Source organism: Podarcis pityusensis (genome assembly GCF_964106645.2).
Source record: "Podarcis pityusensis genome assembly, chromosome: 4".
Lineage (NCBI taxonomy): Eukaryota > Metazoa > Chordata > Lepidosauria > Squamata > Lacertidae > Podarcis > Podarcis pityusensis.
In genome coordinates, this window is record NC_138027.1 from 6,362,033 (window position 1) to 6,386,376 (window position 24,344).

The window sequence follows — 24,344 nt, forward strand, 5'->3', positions numbered from 1 at the left end:
TCTGCAAATGTGATGAGCATCCCCTCAGTTCCTTCATCCATGTCATTTATCAAGACGTTGAACAACAACGGGCCCAGGACAGAACCCTGCAGCACCCCTCTTGTCACTTTTCCCCAAGATGAGGAGGAACCATGAAGGAGTCCTCTTTGGGTTCAGTCAGTCAAATCCACCTAACAGTTACCTCATTCAGCCCACATTTTACCACCTTCCTCACATAAACATCACAGAGGACTTTGTCAAAAGCCTTACTGAAATCGAGATGCACAATTTCCACAGCAGTCCGCTGATCAACAAACTTTGTAACTCCATCCACAAAAAGAAAAGAAGAAAAGGAGAGAATTCTCTGGCTTGATTTGTTTTTGAGAAAGCCATGCTTTCATCCTGTATGTTTATAATGTAAAATCTTCAGATGAAGGGCAAATAAATTTTAAAAATAATAAATGAGGATATTGACATGTGCAAAGGAAGGCGATTTATGTCTTTATTTAATTTGGAAACCACCCGACCCAGTGCTGCCGACTTGAATAAAATATTGATGGGGGGCCAGGTAAGGCCCGCCTTGCACAATCAATCACATGATGCATGCACACCATTTGAATGGCAATGCCTATAATGGCAACAACTTTTTTAAAAAGTAATATTTTGAGCCCGTAGTTCAGTTTCCCAGCAGCTCCCCTTGCCCCAGAGACACTTCTAGCATTCCATCTCCTCTACCTGTGGCATTGTTCAGCAGTGGGGAAAGTGACCTCTTCACCCCGGATGTCCATTTGGTATGGCCCTTTCCAGGTTTTTTCCTGCCCCTTGTGTTTGTCTTTCATTTGTTCTCCTTTGTGTGTTGCCAGTAGACGCAACAATTCTGTGGGTACTCTAGGTGGCGCAGAAAGTACCTAGAAGCTCCCTAGAGGTTGAAGTGCCGATCAAACTTCAGTTTTGCGCTCTATTAATTCCAATTAGCAGTACTGGGGGTGGTTCAGATTCTGGGGCAGTGCTTTTGTCCAGCAGAGGGTGTCACAGGGCCAGCCTACTTTCCCTTTAAAGCAAACTTGGGTCTCCAGCTGTTTTTGGACTGCAAAGACCCCTAGGCCTTTAAGAGTTGGCACCTATTCCCTACACCCAAAGGCCTCAGGATGGTTACAACATAAAAAAAACAAGAAACAAAAAAAACACACCACCTATTAAAAAGGGCATTAGATGTCAATCAGCCAAAAGCCTGGTTAAAAAGGTGCGTCTGCCTGGTTCCTAAAGCTGTATAATGGTTTTTTCGACCGTTGTATGGATTCTTTGATGGGAAGTGAGATTGGAGCTCGTCCCGAAGCTCTTTCCACATTTGACACACTGATAGGGTTTCTCCCCTGTATGAATTCTTTGATGGGAAGTGAGAGAGGAGCTATGACTGAAGCTCCTTCCACATTCGACACACTGATAGGGTTTCTCCCCTGTATGGATTCTTTGATGGGAAGTGAGAGAGGAGCTATCAGTGAAGCTCCTTCCACATTCAACACACTGATAGGGTTTCTCCCCTGTATGGATTCTTTGATGGGAAGTGAGAGAGGAGCTATCAGTGAAGCTCTTTCCACATTCCACACACTGATAGGGTTTCGCCCCTGTATGAATTCTTTGATGGGAAGTGAGATGGTGGCTGTGACTGAAGCTCTTTCCACATTCCACACACTGATAGGGTTTTTCTCCTCTATGAATTCTTTGATGGGAAGTGAGATTCTGACTGTGACTGAAGCTCTTTCCACATTCCACACACTGATAGGGTTTCTCCCCTGTATGAATTCTTTGATGGGAAGTGAGATTCTGACTGTGACTGAAGCGCTTTCCACATTCCACACACTGATAGGGTTTCTCCCCTGTATGAATTCTTTCATGGGAAGTGAGATCGGAGCTCTTCCTGAAGCTCTTTCCACATTCCACACACTGATAGGGTTTCTCCCCTGTATGAATTCTCTGATGGGAGGTGAGACCGCGGCTGTCACTGAAGCTCTTTCCACATTCCACACACTGATAGGGTTTTTCTCCTGTATGAATTCTTTGATGGTAAGTGAGAGAGGAGCTCTGACTGAAGCTCTTTCCACATTCCACACACTGATAGGGTTTCTCCCCTGTATGAACTCTTTGATGGGAAGTGAGAGAGCAGCTCTGACTGAAGCTCTTTCCACATTCCACACACTGATAGGGTTTTTCTCCTGTATGGATTCTTTGATGGGAAGTGAAAGCGGAGCTAACACTGAAGCTCTTTCCACATTCCACACACTGATAGGGTTTCTCCCCTGTATGAATTCTCTGATGGGAGGTGAGACTGTGGCTGTGACTGAAGCTCTTTCCACATTCCACACACTGAAAGGGTTTCTCCCCTGTATGAATTCTTTGATGGAAAGTGAGAGAGGAGCTCTGAATGAAGCTCTTTCCACAATCCACACACTGATAGGGTTTCTCCCCTGTATGAATTCTCTGATGGGAGGTAAGACTGTGGCTGTGACTGAAGCTCTTTCCACATTCGACACACTGATAGGGTTTCTCCCCTGTATGGATTCTTTGATGGGAAATGAGAGAGGAGCTATGACTGAAGCTCCTTCCACATTCGACACACTGATAGGGTTTCTCCCCTGTATGGATTCTTTGATGGGAAGTGAGAGAGGAGCTATCAGTGAAGCTCTTTCCACATTCCACACACTGATAGGGTTTCGCCCCTGTATGAATTCTTTGATGGGAAGTGAGATGGTGGCTGTGACTGAAGCTCTTTCCACATTCCACACACTGATAGGGTTTTTCTCCTGTATGAATTCTTTGATGGGAAGTGAGATTCTGACTGTGACTGAAGCTCTTTCCACATTCCACACACTGATAGGGTTTCTCCCCTGTATGAATTCTTTGATGGGAAGTGAGAGAGGAGCTCTGACTGAAGCTCTTTCCACATTCCACACACTGATAGGGTTTTTCTCCTGTATGAATTATTTGATGGGAAGTGAGAGAGGACCTCAGACTGAATCTCTTTCCACATTCCACACACTGATAGGGTTTCTCCCCTGCATGAACTCTTTGATGGGAAGTGAGATCGGAGCTCTTCTTGAAGCTCTTTCCACATTCAACACACTGATAGGGTTTTTCTCCTGTATGAATTCTTTGATGGGAAGTGAAAGCGGAGCTAACAGTGAAGCTCTTTCCACAATCCACACACTGATAGGGTTTCTCCCCTGTATGAATTCTTCGATGGAAAGTGAGAGAGGAGCTCTGACTGAAGCTCTTTCCACATTCCACACACTGATAGGGTTTCTCCCCTGTATGAATTCTCTGATGGGAAGTGAGTTCGTAGCGTGTCCTGAACCTCTTTCCACATTCCACACACTGATAGGGTTTTTCTCCTGTATGAATTCTTTGATGGGAAGTGAGTTTGTCCTTCTTCCTGAAGCTCTTTCCACATTCCACACACTGATAGGGTTTTTCTCCTGTATGAATTATTTGATGGGAAGTGAGTTTGTCCTTCTTCCTGAAGCTCTTTCCACATTCCACACACTGATAGGGTTTCTCCCCTGTATGAATTATTTGATGGGAAGTGAGATGGGAGTTCTTCCTGAAGCTCTTTCCACATTCCACACACTGATAGAGTTTCTCCCCTGTATGAATTCTCTGATGGGAGGTGAGACAGTGGCTGTGACTGAAGCTCTTTCCACATTCCACACACTGATAGGGTTTCTCCCCTGTATGAATTCTTTGATGGGAGGTGAGACTGTGGCTGTGACTGAAGCTCTTTCCACATTCCACACACTGATAGGGTTTCTCCCCTGTATGAATTCTTTGATGGGAAATTAGATGGGAGCTCTTCCTGAACCTCTTTCCACATTCCACACACTGATAGGGTTTCTCCCCTGTATGAATTCTTTGATGGGAAATTAGATTGGAGCTGTGACTGAAGCTTTTTCCACATTCCTTGCACTGATAGAGTTTCTTTCCAATGGGATTTTGTTGATGGGAAGTGGAATGGGAGCTCTGACTGCAGCTTTCTCCACACTCCAAATTTTTACGTGGCTTCTCCTCTCTGGGGATTTTATCGTGGTCACCTTTGTTCTCGATTTCCGATTCATCACAATCTGCAATAGAGACAAAAAGGGATTAGAGCCTCAGGAACAAATGGAGAAGAACTGAAGGAAGTTGGGGGGGGTCTTCATTACCTGTGTTGTTTGTCATTAACCAACATATTTATTATTAGATTCTGATGAGTTGTTGAATGTTGGTTTGTTTAATATACAGTAGTGGTCCAAATTGTGGAAGACTCTTGGAAAAAAGTGTATTTCAGAGGTTTGATAGCTCATAACACCACTTCTTTTATAGGAATAACATAAAATTGTATATCAATGGAAAGATAATTTAATCAAGAATGCAATCCATCAAGAATGCAAGTTTGTTGAATTACTCATATTTTATCAAATGTTATAGTCAAATAACCAGAAAAAGGAAGCACAACTTGCTTAGGTTGACTTTTGTCAATGTGTTATGTGATTGCTATCAAGTTGGTTGGGGTTTTTTGTGTTCTTTCATTTAATGAGGTTGTAAAACATAATAAAATTATAGAAATGGCACAAAGAGTTGACGGGTCACCCAGAAAGCGATGTAAAATAGTACTATTAAGTGAACAAGGCTACAATTATGAAGAAATTTGAAGAGAGATTGGGGGAAACATAACCAAAGCTGGCCTTTCTATATTTTTGAAGAGGTATAAGGAGACTCAGGCACTACAAAATCAGACTGGTAAAGGCAGGAAGAGATTCAGCTCCATGTCATGTTGCTGCTGTGTTGAAAAAGTGCTTTCAAGATAATCCTATTCCACTGCCGGAATGGCCTGGGAATAGCCAAAACTTTAACCCAATTGGAAATCTATGCAGTCGACTAAAGAAACATTTTAAACAGAGGCAACCCAGCAATAAAGCCCAATCAACAGAGGCAATAATTCAGTCTTTGTTTCACATTTCACACATGCAGAACTAAAAACTTGATTCACTTCATGGGAAGATGTTGTAAGGCCGTAATGAAAGCTAAAGGTTACCAATGGTTACCAAAGGTTTCACGTTTTTTCTTTATGACTGCTGTTCTAATAAATACTCCATCATAAAAGTCATTGCATTACATTCTTCATTAAAATATCTTTCCATTGCTATATAATTTTATGGCATTATTCCACACAAAGGTGGAGTTATGAGCCATCAAACCTCAGAAATACACTTTTCACAAAAGCTTTCCACAATTTTGGCCACTAGTATAAGTTGTTCATTTTAAAGTTAATGTTCTTTTTATATGGAATCAGATTATTATTATTATTATTATCGGCAGTGTAGAAATAAAAATTATTATTATTACTACAGTGGTACCTGTTCTGGAAAAGCTTAATTTTGTAAACCGAGGTACCACTGTATCATCCTCATCCTCATCACTGCTACTACTACCTGAGATTCCATAAGCCTAGCTCTTCTCTGGGATGGATTTTGTTTGGCCCAGTCATAGCATCCCCTCCATCTCCATGTCAGTCCTTGTTATGGCTTGGTCTCTCCCACAAACGTGAGACGACTCTGTTAATAATTTCAGATTTATTGCTAAAACAACAAACTTGGACGGAGCTCCTCTACTCATCGTCCTCCCCACAAGATGGAGTTGCCCAGACTGAGCTCCTCCCCCTTCCCCAGCACGCAAGCCCCCGCCTTCTCTTCCAGTATCTTTAAATTTGGCAGAGAATGCTTCCTGCATTCCAGTGTCTGACTCACTCCTGTAGCTCTCACACAGCTGTCTGTCACTCTGTCTCTCTTTTTCTTCTCCCCTTTGTTCAGAGCTCAGATGACAGTTCCTCTCCCCCTCCTCTCTGCCATCCGCTGCTAACTCTCCTCTCCCTCGGCCTGCTTATTCTCTGGCTGGCAGCACCTGAGCTTCGCTGCCAGTCTTCTCTTTGGTCAACCCAAGACTGACAGGAGCAAAAACAAAAACCTGAAGCTACTTATCTTTCCTAACAATTCTGAAGCTGACATTTAAGATGGCCTGGGAAGTTCAGACCAGCCCAATCCTGGTAGAAAAAGGAATAATTTGAGGAAGGCTGTTCAAAGAAAAAACTGTAATTTACTCTTTATTGTGGGGGTGTTAGGTTCCCAGGTGTTATAGGGGGCGCTGTTGAGCTCTGTGAAAATATATGAGGTTGGTCACATTGAGGTATTTTTTGAATTTCCAGGCTGATATGACGATCCCACAGGGAGCCTTACCAAGAGAGGCCAATATCCCACAATTCTCCTCCATGACGTCCTTATGCAGAGCTCTCTGGTCAGGATCCAGCATCGCCCACTCCTCGTCCGTGAAACGAACAGCAACATCTTCAAAGCACACTGGACCCTAAAAGAAAAAGGGAAATGTCCTCCTCTGAGACAGCAGAAATATGATCTGCTACACAATGCTCTGTTATTTCCTTCTTGTTAATAATAATAATAATAATTTATTATTTATACCCCGCCCATCTGGCTGGGTTTCCCTAGCCACTTTGGGCGGCTTCCAACAAAACACTAACATACAATAATCTATTAAACATTAAAAGCTTCCCTAAACAGGGCTGCCTTTAGATGTCTTCTAAAAGTTTGGTAGTTATTTTTCTCTTTGACATCTGGTGGGAGGGCGTTCCACAGGGCGGGTGCCACTACCGAGAAGGCCCTCTGCCTGGTTCCATGTAACTTGGCTTCTCACAGCGAGGGAACCGCCAGAAGGCCCTCAGCGCTGGACCTCAGTGTCTGGGCAGAACGATGGGGGTGGAGACGCTCCTTCAGGTATACTGGACCGAGGCCTTTTAGGGCTTTAAAGGTCAGCACCAACACTATGAATTGTGCTCGGAAACGTACTGGGAGCCAATGCAGGTCTTTCAGGACCAGTATTATATGGTCTCGGCAGCCATTCCCAGTCACTAGTCTAGCTGCCAAATTTTAGATTAGTTGTAGTTTCCGGGTCACCTTCAAAGGTAGCCCCACATAGAGTGCATTGCAGTAGTCCAAGCGAGAGATAACTAGGGCATGCACCACTCTGGTGAGACAGTCTGAGGGCAGGTAGGGTCTCAGCCAGCATACCAGATGGAGCTGATAAACAGCTGCCCTGGACACACAATTGACCTGTGCCTCCATAGACAGCTGTGAGTCCAGAATGACTCCCAGGCTGCACACCTGGTCCTTCAGGGACACAGTTACCCCATTCAGGACCAGGGAGTCCTCCCACACATGCCCGCCTCCTGTCCCCCAAAAACAGTACTTCTGTCTTGTCAAGATTCAGCCTCAATCTGTTAGCCGCCATCCATCCTCCAACAGGACTTTCAAACAGGACTTTCACCGCCTTCACTGGGTCCAATTTGAAAGAGACGTATAGCTGGGTATCATCCGCATACTGATGAGCACCCAGCCCAAACCCCCTGATGATCTCTCCCAGGGGCTGCATGTAGATGTTGAAAAGCATGGGGGAGAGGACGGAACCTTGAGGCACCCCACAAGTGAGAGCCCAGGGGTCTGAACACTCATCCCCCACCACCACTTTCTGAACACGGCCCAGGAGGAAGGAGCGGAACCACTGTATGACAGTGCCCCCAGCTCCCAGCCCCTCAAGACGGTCCAGAAGGATGTTATGGTCGACGGTATCAAACGCTGCTGAGAGAGCCAGCAGAAATAGGAAACAGCTCTTACCTTTGTCCCTAGCCCGCCAGAGATCATCGACCAGTGCGACCAAGGCAGCTTCAGTCCCCATGATGAGGCCTGAATCCTGACTGGAAGGGATCCAAATGGTCCGCTTCTTCCAGGCGTGCCTGGAGTTGTTCAGCAACCACTCACTCAATCACCTTGCCCAAGAATGGAAGATTTGAGACTGGGCGATAGTTAGCCATACTGGCAGCATCTAAAGATGGTTTTTAATAAGCGGTTTGATAACCGCCTTTTTCAGCGGGTCTGGGAAGGCTCCCTCACAGAGAGAAGAATTCACGACCCCTCAAAGCCCATCGCCCAGCCAGGATGGGCAAGGATCAAGGAGACAGGTGGTTGGTTTCACTCGTCCAAGCAGCCTGTCCACATCCTCGGAGGTAACCGATTGGAATTGATCCCACGCAACTTGACTAGACAGGGCTCTAGCACTCTCCTGCCCCGGCCCTGCTCCCACGGTGGAGTCTACCTCTTCCTGAATCTGAGCGACTTTATCTGCAAAAAACTTTGCAAAATCATTGCAGGAGATCATGTGGCCCATACTGGGCCCCGATGTAGCAGGTGGTTCCGCTAAATTGCAAACCACCTGAAAAAGTTTCCTGCTGCTGTTTTCTGCAGATGCAATAGAGGCGGCCAAGAAAGTCTTCTTCGCCGTTGCTACCGCCACTTGGTAGGCTCGACATTGAGCTCTAACCCGTGTCCGGTCAGCTTCAGAACGAGTTATCCGCCACCGGCGCTCTAGCCGTCTCAGCGATTGTTTCATTGCTCTCAGATCTGTGGAAAACCACAGGACTGTCCAGGCTCCATGCAATCGAAGAGGGCGCTTTGGAGCCAAACAGTCAATAGTCCGGGTTAACTCCACATTCCAGCAGGCCACCAGGGAATCAGCTGTAAGGCCATCAACATGGGATAAAGCATCCCCTACCACTCTCTGGAAAATATCTGAATCCATTAAGTGGCGGGGGTGGACCATCTGAATCGGTCCCCCCTCCCTGGAGAGGGGAAGGGTCGCGGAGTAGTCCAGTTGCACCAGGAAGTGATCTGACCATGTCACTGCAACCCCCCCTCCCCGCCCACAAGGCCATAGCTGTCAACTTACAGATTTGAAAATAAGGGACCAGCAGCCTTGAAAATAAGGGACCAGCAGCCAAAATAAGGGACCTGCAGCCTCACCTGTTCCAGGCACTCCAGTCTTCCTGTCCTCCTGCAGTCTGGTCAAACTCATGCTGGGTAGCTTCGAGAACACTGTCCAACCAACTTTGTAACCAGAGGTTCAACTGAATTGAATCTGAATCACATGCACCACAAGGCCTATGCAGCCTCAACTTAAGATGGCTCTGCAGCCTGGCTTTGCACTGTAAAGTTTGCAGCAGCACGTGCAACAAAATGGCGTCCAGCATTCAAAAACACCCTCAGCTTGCATTAACTAGCCACACACAAGGCATGCAAGCTCCACCCCCCAGTCGTTCTTAGACTTCTTATTGGGTGAGCAACACAGCCAAGCAACACAGTTGGTGCCTCCCTCCTCCCTGGCAGGAAGGGAGGGAGGAAGAGGAGCTGCTTCCTTTGAAATTTAAGGGACATCATTTAAGGGACATTTAAGGGACATCTATCAATAAGGGACAGCAGCGGGACATGGTGCTGGAATAAGGGACTGTCCCTTCAAATAAGGGACACTTGACAGCTATGCACAAGGCCTGGGTTGCTGTGTAAGAGAAACCGGGTGGGCAAGCAACTGCAAGGACAGGCCCATCTGCTTCATCCAACGAAGTCTCTGTTACACATGCCAGGTCAAGTCCTTCATCCATGATCAAGTCATGGATGGCAGTGGTTTTATGAATTATTGACCTGGCATTGCACAGCAACATCTTCAGGTCATGTGGGTATCGCTTGCTGATTCTAGTATCCGTCCAGTCAGGACCAGAGCTGGAGGCAGGGATAGTCCTCCAACAACGACTAAACCTGTCTCCTCTGTAATGACATGGTCTGGTCTTAGCGTAACTCCTCCTCCTACCCGTGATCACTGAGATCGGTTGTCCCAGTGCATCCCCCCCCCCCATGGAACATGCCCCAGCTATTTTGTGGGCTGGGGCCCACTCCCCGGCAGCCCTTACCCCCCCCCTTAAGAACAAAATAAAACCCTTAAAGAAAAGAAAGAACCCACAATCAAACAATACAAACAAAAAACTGTAAAAATTACAATCAAAATCAAACAAATTCCCGAGCCCAACCAAACATCCACCCTACCCCCCACAAAAAAAGTAATCAAAAGGGAAAAAGAAAATTTTAAAAACATTTTAAAAAGAACATTGCGCCGCTCCGAGTCCTCCTGGCCAGCAGGAGCAGCAGCAGCAACCGTCCTTATGAGGCCTGTCAGGCCCCGGCCTGGGCCAGGTGGTGAGTGGCAGGAGCAGGGCCCTCAGGCACTCACGCAGGGGAGTTGTTTCAATAGGATTACTTTGCTGCACATTTTAATTCTGGATGCTTATTTTATTCTAAGTTTTAATTATGGGTATTCGTCTTTGTGCAAATAGGTGGTACTCCACACTGTGTTTTCCAAGCCATTCTGCCTACACAAGCATTCCAGTTTGCCTGATGGAAGGGTCCACTTTCTCCTCTCCTCCTGAGCTGTTCTGGGGAGTTCCCTCCCAATGCCCTAGAGCCAAATTCCAGGGGTTCATGGGGGCATGGAGAGGGGGAGGAATGGGGGGCAGGCCCCATTTTGCAGCCAATGGGGCTGGTTAGGTGAATCCAGGCCACTATTTGTTCTGATTTGTTCACTGCTTAGAAACCAATCTGAGCATTCAGTGATCAATCTAGAAATAAAATAAGCCTGTTTTGGATGGCCATCTGTCTTGGATGATCAAGCAGAGATTCCTGCATTGCAGGGGGTCTCCTGGCTCTGAGAGACGAGCAGGGAGGTGGGCTTCTGGAAAAAGGAGAGGGAGCCACCGGTGGCTTTTCCTTCTCCTGACTCACCTCTGCCTCTCGACCTTCCTCTCCCACTCGTCTCCTTCCTCTTCTGCCTCTGATTCTGCACTGCATTCTGCCACAGAGTCTCCCAGCTCACTAAGCCCTGTAACCCCTTAAGCTTCTGACACCTCCTCTTCCCAGGCTTCTCCCTCTTCTTCCTCTGACCACCCATCCTTGTTCTACCTCCACTCCTTGGGCACTGAGCCATCTTCCCTTCCTGGTTCCCCGGCTGCTTCCTCCCACCATTCCTCTGTGCCCAACCAGTCCATGACATTGCTCCATCCCTCGGCCTCTGTCCCCAAAAGGCAGCTTCCCCTGACCTGATCTGGTTCCACAGCCGCTGCTTCCCTTCTGTCCCCATGAAAAGACGGATCAGGAAGTCTTGCCGGCATCATTCTGTCACCTGCAAGAGAAAAAAAGGTGATCAGGACGCCTGGAGTGCCTGCTTCTCTCACAGGTGAAACAGGGCATCTCTTATTACAGATGGGCCTTTGAGAAGGACTTACCTACTGAGAGTATTTGGACGTTTGTGCCCATTTCATATGTTAGTTGTGCAGAAATACATCTCCCCTCCTCTGGACCCTTATTCCCAACTGTCTCCCCCCAAAGCAAGATGAAAAGAACCCCCAGATGAGTTGGAAAACCAACAGAATGAGACCAAATGAAGAAAAACCACCTTCCTCCCTACCCAGTGGCCTCTCTCTGGTGTCCAACGGAGGCCTCTCTGCCTCACAGGAATCCAGGTCCATTTCTGCAAAGAGATCCTTTCCCTGAAAAAGAAACAAGGATTCAAAACAGAGAATGGTGAGAAAGGCTGTGAGATCTCATTCCATGGATGCTTTCCCAGAAAACGGATGGGCCATCAGCAGACCATTATGGGATGTTCTCTGTCCTGTTTGGAGCCCCTTGGGAGTATCCAGAGGAAAGTCTCTCTCACCTGCTTTCTCTCCTCTGCCTGACTCAGGAGGAAACCTTCGGCCAGGGCCACCGCCTGGGAACTGCTCTCCGCTCCGCATTCCCTCACCCAGCTCTCCATCTCCGGGGGAAGGACAGCCAGGAACTGCTCCAAGATCACCAGGTCCAGCATCTCAGCTTTCGTGTGCCTTTCTGGCTTCAGCCACTGATGGTCAAGGTGGCAGAGTCGACTGCAAACCTCTCGGGGTCCTTTGGCCTCCTGGCAGCAGAACTGCCTCAACTGCTGGCTCTGCACCTCTGAGCATAGAGTGTCCTCCTCACCCAGGATCTTCTGCACTGGGTTTTCCCAGAATCCCCCACTGCTCCCAGTTTGGCTGGCATGGCCTCTTCCAGTTCCAGGGCCAGCTGAGTTTCGCTCATCCATCTGTGCTCTCAGGAAGCCTCTGAGAGATCGGAAGGAACCCTTTGGTCTTCTGACAAGTTCTGTCTGTCGTAATGAAAAGCTCTACGAAGCAAATACACTGTTCTGTTACAGAATTTGTAGGACGAGGGGGAAATGGTTCCCTGAGGAAGCATGGATGAGTCTTGTTGGGAACCAGGACAGGATTGCACCGCACCCCAGACCGAGAGCTATCTTTTTGAAAAGAAAGAGCAGGAAGAGGAGAAGAAATAAGTCTCTCGCCTTCTAGCAATGCAAAATGTGGAGGCAACTGAAGGGATTTCTGGGAGATTAATCAACATGGTTTCTGCTGCCTTCCAGTCAATGCATGAAGTCAGAACCGACTGACAAGGGAGTCATTTGTGGGTCTAGTGAGGTCCTCACCCGGGGGTCCTCAGGAGTTACTCCCCCCCCCCTTCCCCTGCTTCTGCCTCCTTGCACTTGTACTCTCTGCCGCTCTCCAGACAGACTCCTGGGGTGGGGTCCCTTTTTCTTTGCTCTAAGGGCCAGGTATGTATCTGATCAACCCCCTGAGGGCCAAGTGGGCAGGGCCAAAGACATCTCCCTTGAAATTTAGGCGGGTAATTTATTATTATTATTCTGCTAGATAGCTTAACACACGCACAGCCATTGATGCCAAGGTCCCTGGAGGCTCGGTGAGTAGCAGCGCCCATTTCCGGCTGCTTTGCCAGCAACAATCCCTTTGGGACAGAGAGGATGTGGTCCTGGGATGCCATGCTCTGGGTGCGAGGGGATTGCTGCAGTGGCCTCCATGTGGAGCTGCCCTGGGAGACGACTGGGAAACTGGTCTGCAATGCAGCAGCCAGACTATGGGCTGGGATCCCTCTCTTTGTTCCAGGCCTTTCTCTCCCACCTTTTCTTAATTCCTTCCTCCATGTGGGTTTTTTTTTGGGGGGGGGGCGGCTAGTCCACCTCCTCCTCCAGCTTTGGAAAACCATTTGCACATGTTTCCTCTGCTGTACAATGAGGCTGAGCGATGTCACACAGAGTTAAAGTCCCTGGGACTCCTTTGTTTAAAGAAGGGAGATTTTTTCTGAAAGGGGGGGCGGGGGGCCAGATGAGTTTGGGATCCTGTGATCTCCAGGAAGGAGAGCGTGGCAGACCTGGCCCCTCCCGGATCAGGCCCCCCAGGCATCCTCCCCTGCTGCAGCCCTGGGACCCCCCCCCCCGTCTCCCCACTGCACCCTCTGGGGGGAGAGAGAGGAGACTCACCAGATCCCAGGAGGGGACAGCGAGGCAGCCCTTGCAGGAGAGACCCCAAAGCAAGGACAGGACTGGGGAGGGAGGGGCCTTGGCTCTGGAGGACCTGGCCCCCTCTTGCTTCCTGGCCTCTCTAGGAAGGCAGCTCACTTCCCTTTAACCCTTGCCATGCCAAGTCCCTCCAGCTCAGCCCTCTCTCGCTTGGCAAAACCTCAGATTTCTATTATTTTTTATGAATTTAGGGGGGCAGCTGCCCCCCTGGCTAAGCCAATGCCCAGATATCCTTTTGGGGGTGAGGCTCTTGGCTGGACTCTGAGCATCTCCCTCCCTTGGCCAGAAACCAGAGGAAGAGCTTGCAGGGAAAAGGGCTTTGCAGAAGGCAAGGAAGCTCCTCCTAGAATTCCGGAGTGGAGAGATAGGATGGGATCCCAGGGTCATCTAGTCCAACCCCCAGCAATGCAGGAATCTCAGCTAAAGCATCCATGGCAGATGGCCGTCCGATCTGTGCTTAGAAGCCTCCAAGGAAGGAGAGTCCACCACCTCCCAAGGGAGACCTTTCCCCTGCCCAACTGCTCTTAGATGTCCCTCAAGGCAGCGGGTCCTGAGTTCTAGCCCTGCTGAAACAATCGCACTGGCTGCCAAGGAGGAACCAAGCGAAGTTCAAAATAAATTAATCCTATTCTCATCATAAATGAGTAATACTTTCTTATGCATGCTTTTTATACTAATATACAAAAGTATGCCATTCCCTTTTCCAGCAATGCTTAATTGCCAATTCAAAGGACTGAAAATGGATGGTTGTTGTTATTATGTTTTGGGAAGCTTTTAATATTGGATGGACTATTGTATTTTGATATTTTGTTGGAAGCCGCCCAGAGTGGCAGGGGAAACCCAGCCAGATGGGCTGGGTATAAATATATTATTATTATTATTATTATTATTATTTAAACTGATCAGGTGAGTGTTCTCCTTTCAAAAGAGGCAGGTGGAATCTCCAGGGTTGCTAATAGCGTAACGTTGCTTATAGTGTTTCGTTAGCGTGGGGAGCCACATTCTGGTTGAAGGAGGCCAGGATTTGCCCCCAAGGCCTGGGATGTCCCTCCTCCCCTGCAGTAGGACTTGGAATCCAGGAGAAAACTCTTGGAATAGCCTTGCCAGGTGTTCAGGGATGGACTCACCTGTCCCCATGTCCTTCTCTTTGCAGATGTGCTGCAAACTGTGTTGGAATGTGAAATCAAGCTTTATTTACATTGGAAAATAACAAAGAAACAAGGCGTGAGCTGTCTTCCACAGCCATCTCCTCCTTGGTCAGAGTAAAGGAGAAGAAAGGATGGAAGTGATTTACAGACTGACTTCCATTCTTACACAGACAGTACAGAAGGTGTAAACATGGATATCATGTTACACTAGCAATGGGAGAATGAAATACTGACAGTTTGGCCCCCAATTTGGTCCAAGACCAAAATCTGCAACCCTCATGGTCCAGGAGTGCCAGGGACTCCGTGGTGGGGGCAGTGGGGGCCGCTTTGGCCCAGACTGGCCCCTGACTCCAAGACGCTCTTTCCTCCCGCAGGACCGCCGATGTTACGCCCTTTGGGAAAGTGGGGAGCAACAGAAACCAGCAGCCAACAGCATCCCTTCTCTGCTGGCCTTTGCCTGAAGGTTCCCCCATCTCAGAGCAAGTAGCTCTCCCTCATGGATTCAGTCCTTTCATCACTTCCATCTCCCCAAGAGGCTCCCAAGGCTACTCATCCTCTGCAGTTGAGAACAGACCTAACTGAAAAGAACGGCTTCCTCTTCTGGTGACACCAGAGAATTCTAGAAGACATTCACCCTTTCCATAGCATTATGGATGCACGATTCCCACAGGCAGGTTTCTTGGCAAGACAAGGGCCTTCGCTGGTGAAATATACTCAGAGTCGCAAAGTGATTTCATGCTCTTTAATTAGCTCATAGTGGTGAGGAGAAATGAATGAAAGTCCTCTTAAAGTATCTGCTTTATATACATTATTTACACAATGGGCTGCACATGATTGGCTAATTCTGGAATTCTACTGTAAGCCAATCAGGTTGTGGATTCACTTATATCTGTAGCATGATTGGGTGGTTCCTGCCAACCAATCATACTGCTGCATTGTTCTAGGACCAATCAGACTGCTGCATTCTGAATCCTATTGTTCTAGGACCAATCAGACTGCTGCAATTTGGATCCTATTGTTCTAGGACCAATCAGACTGCTGCAGTTTGGATCCTATTCAACTCAGTACATAACACCCCTCCCCTCTAAGTTCCAGTCCTGCCCAGGAGGTCGCATTCATAGTCCTCAAGGTATGCCGGCGGCCTACGTGTGCGTTGCGGCCTGTGGTGTTCCCTGGTCTGGGGTTCAGGTTCTGGCTCATGTTCAAAGGATGCTGGCTGTGATGGGCCTGTTTGGTCTGGCGCAACTGGCTTGCTCAGTCGTGGTTCTGGTTCTGGTTTCCTTTCGACCTCGCAGGTCCTCTCTGTATTTACTGATTCTGCCTCTCCTGCTGGCCCCTCCTGCTCTATGGGCCTCACTGCCCCTCTGTTCCCTTGGGACTCCTCTGACCTTTCCTCCTCCTGGTTTTCTCCCGGGAATCGTCGCCGTATCTGGTCGCAGTGGCGGCGCCAGCATTGCCCCCCATCCGTTAGCACCTCGTACGACACGGCGCCAGTGACCCTGGTGACTGTGGCGGGTACCCATGCTGGGCCTGCCCCAAAATTCTTTGCGTACACTGGGTCCTGGGCCTCGAAGGTCCGGGGGTTCCTGCCTTCCCCCACCACTACCTCATCCTGAACTCTATCGGGGTGAAGGCGGTCCAATCTGACTGCAAGGCACCGACCCATTAGTAGTTCAGTGGGGCTCCGGCCAGTCGTTGAGCTGGGGGTGCTGTGCTGTGCTAGGAGGAATGTGGCAAGGCGGTACTCCCAGTCCCCTTGCGTCATGCGGCGAAGGGTGTCCTTGGTGGTCCGCACCATGCGTTCTGCTTGGCCATTGGTGGCAGGGTGGAATGGCGCTGAACGGATGTGGCGGATGGCATTCTGCGCTGTGAAGGTTTGGAATTCTCCTGACGTAAATGCAGTCCCGTTGTCTGAGACAAGAGTGTCAGGGAGCCCGTGGGTTGCAAACAGCCTGCGTAGTACCCGGATGGCTGCGGATGTAGAAGTGGACGGTACCAGTGCGACTTCCAGCCATTTGGTGTAGGAGTCCACCACTATGAAGAATGTTTTCCCCTGAAAGGGGCCAGCGAAGTCCATATGCAGGCGTGACCATGGTGCTCGGGCGGACTCCCAGGACTGGACTGGGGCCCTTGGGGGATCTGGGCAGGATTCTTGGCAGGCCTGGCAGTGTTTGACCCAGGCCTCTATCTCTCCGTCGATCCCCGGCCACCACACATAACTCCTGGCAAGGGCCTTCATTCTTACTACCCCTGGGTGTGTCTCGTGTAGGGCTGTGAGGACCCTTTTGCGGAGGGGGTGGGGAACTTCAGCACTTCTCAGGTAAAAGTAAAGGGACCCCTGACCATTAGGTCCAGTTGTGGCCGATTCTGGGGTTGCGGCACTCATCTTGCTTTATTGGCCGAGGGAGCCGGCGTACAGCTTCCGGGTCATGTGGCCAGCATGACTAAGCCACTTCTGGCGAACCAGAGCAGCGCACGGAAACGCCGTTTACCTTCCCGCCGGAGTGGTACCTATTTATCTACTAGCACTTCATGCTTTCGAACTGCTAAGTTGGCAGGAGCAGGGACCAAGCAACAGGAGCTCACCCCATCACGGGGATTCGAACCGCCGACCTTCTGATCGGCAAGTCCTAGGCTCTGTGGCTTAACCCACAGCACCACCCGCGTCCCACTTCAGCACTTCTTAGACCCCCCGTATTGCAGACCCACCTTGTGACCCCTTATATTACAAACGCAGGGTCAGGAAGCAGAGACTGGCAGAATCGCTAGAACTTTAGTAACTTTCATGTAGGCCAATGCGGAAACTCCAAATGGTGACTCTGCTCCGGGAAGATGTTCCTGTCTGCTTCATAGGCAGGATGGGGTTGGCCCAAGACCAAAACTTGCAGCCTTCATGGTTCAGGAGTGCCAGGGACTCCGTGGTGGGGGAAGTGGGGGCCGCTTTGGCCCAGACTGGCCCCTGACTCTGAGATGCTCTTTCCTCCCGCAGGACCTTCAAGGCTACGCCCTTGGGGAAAGTACCGGCCAGCAACATTTCTGAACTGCTGGCCTTTGCGCAGAGATTCCCCTACCTCAGAATAAGTAGCTCTCCTTCCTGTATTCATTTCTTTGGTTGCTTCCATCACTCCCGAGAGCACACCCCCAAACAACTTTCAACACAGATGATGCAGTATGTGTCCCTGGGTGGAATGAGGCCAGAGGCTTTTCCTGCCCCCTTTCCTGATGCTGCCCTTCCACCTCTGCCCAGGAGGCTGTGGGGCCCAGGGAGGTCCTCTGGGGCAAGGGATTGGGTCCAAACCAGGGGGAGAAATAGATTTGGGGAGCCATGCCACAGCAGAGGGTGCGCTATTTGTTCACACCCATCATGCTAGAACCCAACCCTTGGTCATCCAATGAAGATGAATGCCAGACAAAAAAGCATGTCACACAGCACACAGTTAAACTAGGCAGGCCTCTTCTTATGTCAATTGCAACGCGTGCACACAAATAAAATTGGTTTCTCTCTCCCCACAGCCCAACTGCTGTAAAGTTTTTGGCTTGCCTGGAATGCTGAACAACAGCACTCCTGTTAGGGACTAAGAGGGGACATACCGTATTTTTCGCTCTATAGGACGCACATTTTCCCCTCCAAAAATTAAGGGGAAATGTGTGTGCGTCCTATAGAGCGAATGCAGGCTGCACGGCTAAGCCCAAAGCCAGAACAGGGAGACGGAGCGATGCGCAGCGCTCCATCTCGCTGTTCTAGCTTGGGGTTAGTTGCGCAAAGCCTCCTGTCTTGCAGAGTCTGTGCGTCAGTGTGCTTACAAGAGAAGCCCCAGCTCTGCCATCCTGTCTCCACTGACAAGGTCATCCATTAAGCGTCACGGACTGATAAAGGAGATAGCTGTTGTTTATACAGCTGGGTTCCTGTTACACATTTGCTCAAGTGGTTACGTTAATGGTTTTTAGCTAATGCATCCTTGGAGGAGGAAAAATGGGGATTTTGGGGCCCGTTTCAAACTGACTGCACAGTCAGGTTTTAGATTTGGGAAACCCATTCCTTCATTACCTTTTAATATAACCCTGGCTGCCCTGTTGCCTCCCTGGGTCCATCAGGGAGCCACAAGCAAGGCTGCATCTAGACTGCAACCCCACACACAGAGCACAGAAGGCAAAATTCATCTGCCTCACAATTTGGTTTTAATTAGAAACAAACAAGCATTTGAGTCTCTGTCCAGAGAGCCCAGGAAATTATCTGGTCACCAAGAACCCCCCCCCCCCCCGCAGTCCTTTTCAAAAGCTGGAGAAACGAAGTCATAGAAAAACACTTCTACAAGGAGAACGTTTTATTAACTTAACACTTTATTCAACTAAACCCACTTCATAATCCAGACACAAAAAAATACTTCCAACAGAATCAAAGTGCAAATTTTCAGTCCATATTGATAATACACCCATTGTCTCTTAGGCAGAAAAGCACATCTGAAATGAAAGAAGGGTAATGAAAAGCTTGCCTGGTACCACTCTTTAGATTCAGTTGAAGGGCAGTCCAAGATGGTGACTACCCTGGTTAAAGCAACAGTCCTGAAAATGAAGTCAAGTAGGATACATAAAAAGGAAGCTGGAGGTTGGGCTGGGCAGGTGCTAAGTGCATCACCTCCTTCCAAGCTAAGGGGGCTACCAAACGAAGGCAGACACAGTAAGGGGCGAAGCCTTGCTTTGCTTTTTGTACTCAGTGTTTTGTACTACACACACCCTGTCTTGTGGGAAGGGTACACCTATGTAAACTTAGGACATGCGCATCTTTCAGAACAAAACAAAAAGAAGAGACATGGAATCTTAACAGTTGTAAGAATCACACTCTCAACTCCTACCATTCCAGCTTTTGAGTGGCAGATAACGCTGCAAGGTCCCAGAGGGAACACACAAGGTCTCTCACTATGGCACATAAGATGTGTATTTCCAATAAAGGGCAAAACACGCACTCTCTCTCTCTCTATATATATATTCTTGAAGCCTCTCAACAGTTTGGAGCTTTGAGAAAAGAGGAAGAGGGTGGTGCCACATTATAGCTTGGGATGTTGCTGGGTTGGGGCAGCCAAACAAGTATTCCAACCGAGTCTCATCTCAGTTGGCATTCCTGCTGCACTTGGGCTGTCTGCAATAAAAAGCCCAGAAGAAGCGGTACACATTTCTGAAAGTCTCAGTACACACTGAACAAAAATTATGAAGGAAGGTCTTGCTTTGAGTCAAACATCTATGGACTATGAATGGTCATGCCCCACCCGCAAAAAACTGAATTATCTTCACACTGATCAACAGAATGCTTTATGGCCTTAAGTTCTACACAAACTCCAGTGCTTGTTTGCGCAAGCGCACATTGCAGAGCATGACTCCCCATGCCCTGAAAGCATCCTTAAGTGAGATGAAATTGGATGCAGTGAGGCACAGGTGAGCTACGAAGCTCCATTCACCAGAACCAACAACGTGTCAGTCAAAGAGACTCACCTCCGCTTGACCAATTATTGCTGTGATTCTCTCTATTTGGCCTAGGAGAGTTCAGCTCCCTGAGATGTTGCTGGGCTCCCTCTCAGCGCAAAGCACAGCTGCTCAGGCAGCAGTCAAGGCTGAAAGACATGCAGGAGAGGGCCCCGCCTGGGACTTGTAAACCTGGCACAGGGAGTGGCAGGAGCTGGAAGAAACTGAGGCAAGGGACTGGATGTGCCCTGCCAGTTTCGAAAGGTTATTTCAACACACTCTGTTGGCATGAGGACTTAAAAACTTACTGAGTGTGATTTGGAGCTCCAAGTATACAGAGCCCACTATAGCACTGGACTCTGCTGATAATGGAAAAAATCTTGCTTGCATGTGCGGGGCTTCTTCTTTATGGGATGTGATTCATCAAGTGCAAGGCTGCACCAGAAAGGGAGTCTTCTCCATAATAAAAATGAGACCAGATTTTAGGCTCTTCCTTTGAGGTTGATATTACAAGGGAAAGTCTGTTCTCTCCCTCACCTATTCCCAAAACAGTGGTTGCCATTTATTGTCATAACAGACGATTAAGACGATGAAGACCATTAAGACGTTTTCTTATTGGGTAGGAAAGGGGAGGTTTTCTCAAAAGCATACTCAAGTAAACCAAGCAGCCAAAGTGAATTATAAATATTCTCAACTAGCAAACTTCATGTGTGTGTGTGTGTTGCTTTTCAAAGCCTGCATTTTAAGCTGCAAACCTATACTCTTTTAGCTTGGAGTAAGTCCCACTGTATTCACTGGGATTTACTTCTGAGGAGACATGCAGAGACCATGCTACAGAATTTCAGGAGACGAAAGTGCTTTCAGCAAATCATTTCAAGATTTGAAAGAGCAAAACAACAAACCACCCCCCACCTTATCAAATCATCATACAACAACCTGGTGATATCGCTCCACACCAACATCTTAGAAGGGAAGAGGCATCTTAAACAAACCACAGTGTGCTTCTGAAGTGGTTTCAAATACTTTTGCCCGTCATGCCACATTATAAATGTTCCTGGCATCAGTCAAGAGAAACCCCGCAGGGAAGGAGGGTGGGAGCAGAAGCCCAAAGGACCTCCATGTTGCTCATTGGTGAGGTAAGAGGAGGAGGTGATCTTTCACAGTTAAGAAAAGCAGGGAAGAGAAGAAAAAGAAACTTCCCCCAATGGAATAGGATGGATTTTCAAGCATTGTGAACAATTGAAAAAATAAAAAAACCACCGATAGCAGCGGTTCCAGCAGAAATAATCAAATCCTTAACAAGTCAGCTTTCTTAGGACACTAAACAAAACTGGAGCCTTAGCCCTCTTTCCCATACATTTTGGGGGTAGGGAATATATGCCCCCTCTCTCTTAAACTCTTGTCCCAGGACAGAATCAATCCGATAGTGATCCCTAAGCTACTCACCCCATCATGTGAATTGGGTAGAAAACTTGTCAATGAACATGTTGCTTTGTTCTTCCATGACTTATGTTTGTTCAAACTAAACCAGAGAAAGAGGGTTCTTTCCCCCCAAATCAGCAAAGGATTCAGAAAGAGCCTCTTAAGGCCTTGGATTCTGCTCTCTCTGTTCCAAACAGCAACACTTTAACGAGATGGGAATTGGATTCTTAAAGGATGACAAAACTCCCACGAGGCAAACATTTGCCCCCACTGTCTTTGGATGCCTTCTGGCACGTAGGCTGGGGCAGCTCTGTCAATTTAATTGCCCCCTCGTAATTTCTCCTTGCTACGCTGCAGCACTTTCAAATATACAGTAAATGAAAAAGAAAACAAAGAGTAAAAAATAAAATAAAAAGGAAGGTTTTTTGGCATTCAATACATTTCACTCAGATATATACGAACAACCTGGAAGGCATTTAAGCATTAAATAATAAAAATAATAAATAAATATTGCATGTAAATCAATGGCAAAACACAACAGGAATACGTCCCGCGCACAGGACGAGTTCCTGGTGGATCTTGCCCCGAAAGCCTCGTGCAATACAAGCAAGTTCCTGCTGTCCACATACATTCAGATACCACAAAGGTACTTTGTTATGCCACAGAGCAAAAGCTTCAGTTGGCATCAATCCCCCTCTTTCCCCCCAAACCCCCAACCCGGATGTACAAGAAATGGAGTTTCTTGTCCCTGTGGCCTAAAGCTGGGTCATCAGGACAGAAGTCACCTGCACCACCTTATCAGATCCAACTCACAAAGGGCGTAAGGAGAAAGAGGAGGACAAAGTCAAGCAACAGTGGCAAAGCTATATCAACTGGGCTACCAAAACTCAGCTTTTCCGTCAACTCAGAAGAAAGAAGCTACTGGGTTTGGAAGAAGAAAAATCTGCTTGGAAACTTTGGTAGTGCCAGATGGGGAAATGGATGGGACTTCTCCCTATTTCAAATATATACTTGATCAATTTAACCAAACGGCATTATGTCTAGTTCTGAGGTGGCAAAGCTGCGTCTGGGCTCTACCATTTCGCATTGCAGCTTGGAGGCTCCCATGACCAATAGCTCCATTTGGGCCTGGGTCAAGCAAGATCTGTGGTCAGGCAAAGAATCATGGATACAGAGAGACAACAGGACTGCTTGAGGTCCCCCAATTATATAATTGCAGACAATGAGAGATATGTTGCGGCCCCGGCAGTATACCTCTACTTTCTCGCATCAAGAAACACAAGAAGGGCTTTTACTCTAGCCAGAAGCTCGGCCTTGCCCTCGCCAGTTTTGGAAGGAACATTTGGAAAAGTCTTGCCCCACCCTCCAGCCCTCTCTGGGAGCCTTTCCATGACTTTGAGAACAGCAGAACCAGCTGGGAAGAGAGGCGTTCAGGGATATTTAAAAAAATAATAATTATTAGTTGTGTGTGACTGTTTCTCCATTTGACCCTTTTACATGGTTTTGTAGGCTTTGTGGTATTTTATGCATTGCGATTTGGTGTTATCTTTATTGATTATAGATTAGTAATTCTTTGTTGTAACTGATAGGTGCAAACTGCTTAGTTATTATTCGCTGATGCTTTACTATTTACTCTTAGATTTGGATGGATTATTGAATATTGCTTTATTTGATGTAGGTTGTTTATTTTAAAGATACTGTGACTTTAAAATAGTGGCAGAGGCAAAGCTGGTATGTCTAGACTAGAAGGATTTCTAATGGTGGCAGGTGAAGGCAAAGCAGGCACAGCAATGATCAATTTTGTATCCCCTTGAGCCAAGAGGTCTGCATTCTGTCTTGCTTCCTAACTTCCAAGAAGCCCAGTAGGCAGTCCGAGGGCCAAAAGAGGAATGAGGTGGTCCATCATACCTGCTTTGGCCCCAGGGCTAGCCAGCTACACCTCATATGATATAGCTTGCCACTACTGCTTAACTGTTGAGTAAACGTCAGCAAATACACAGACAGATAAGAATACAATGCACAAAGAGCACCTTTCAAAAGAAGAGATTTAAAGAGCTGGAACCTTTATGACTTCTAAACAACTTCTGCACTAGAAAACCCTAAGTACTGAATTCTACTGAACAGACTGATTTTTAAAAAAAGGTAAGACTCAACAGTACAGTAAAGATACCTACACTCAAAACAGCTACAAGGAAGCAGGACCATTCTGCCAGTCCAATATGATCATCCAGGACAGCTGCCAAGGGACTGAGCAAGTTGAAGACTTCAGATACCCAACACTGGTTTAATACAAGGCGGCAGCCAGGAAAGCCTCCAGGGATGCGTTTATTTCATTTTTGAGGTGCGGCAGTAGAGGAAGTCCCTTTCACCAATCACTCCTGGCAAATTTGCCAGAAACTGCTCAGCCTTTTCCTTTTGGCTTGATGGATCTCTGTGGGAGCCCAAAGCTGTCTGATAATCTGCTTCTCATTTTGGAAAGAAAGCTGACAAAATGATACTGCTTCCATATAAATATGCTGGCTAAGGAACATATATATCTATATATAAAACACACATACACACACAGAGGCATTCATATATATATATATATAGTATATATATAAATGCAAACAGGAGTTATCATCTTGGTTCCTTTGTTCCACATTACGCAGTGCATGGAGTGACTGCTATCACAGCCAATGGCAGCAGCAGCAGCAGGAGGAAGGCTACACTGAACGCCAGATTAGTCCATTCTTACTAGGCTCCAGAAAATTCTCAATCAGGGCATCAATGAGGTTCTGTAGATCCTCTTCCAGGAAGACCGTGTCGCTAAAAGGGAAGAGGAGTCAGAGGTTATTAAGATACCTCTCCACAATCCAAAATGCCAACTCACATTCTGAAAAGAAAAGTTCTATCAGACTTCCATTCATTTTCTTCATGCCAAAGCTACTCTGCTGTCACAGAATCATAGAACTATAGAGCTGGAAGGGACTAGGGTCATCTAGTCCAAACCCCTGCAATGCAGAAATCTTTTGC

General features: G+C 47.7%; 2 protein-coding genes across 2 annotated transcripts in view; both read right to left on the bottom strand.

Annotated features, from left to right (window-relative positions):
• Positions 1–455: 455 nt before the first annotated feature.
• LOC308475053 (uncharacterized protein) lies at positions 456–13,349 on the bottom strand. Its single transcript, XM_081001810.1, has 6 exons — positions 13,264–13,349; positions 11,614–12,096; positions 11,365–11,446; positions 10,997–11,079; positions 6,246–6,372; positions 456–4,094 (listed from the first exon to the last, which is right to left on the bottom strand). Exons 2-6 carry the CDS (start codon positions 12,013–12,015, stop codon positions 1,240–1,242), a joined length of 3,549 nt encoding a protein of 1,182 aa, XP_080857936.1. The 5' UTR covers positions 12,016–12,096; positions 13,264–13,349; the 3' UTR covers positions 456–1,239.
• A 5,424-nt stretch (positions 13,350–18,773) lies between these two features.
• PGM2L1 (phosphoglucomutase 2 like 1) overlaps positions 18,774–24,344 on the bottom strand; it is a 40,035-nt gene continuing 34,464 nt past the window's right edge. The window contains exon 14 of the mRNA XM_081002136.1: positions 18,774–24,137. Coding sequence (XP_080858262.1) covers positions 24,035–24,137 — 103 coding nt within the window. The 3' untranslated portion in view covers positions 18,774–24,034. The remainder of the gene's footprint in view (positions 24,138–24,344) is intronic.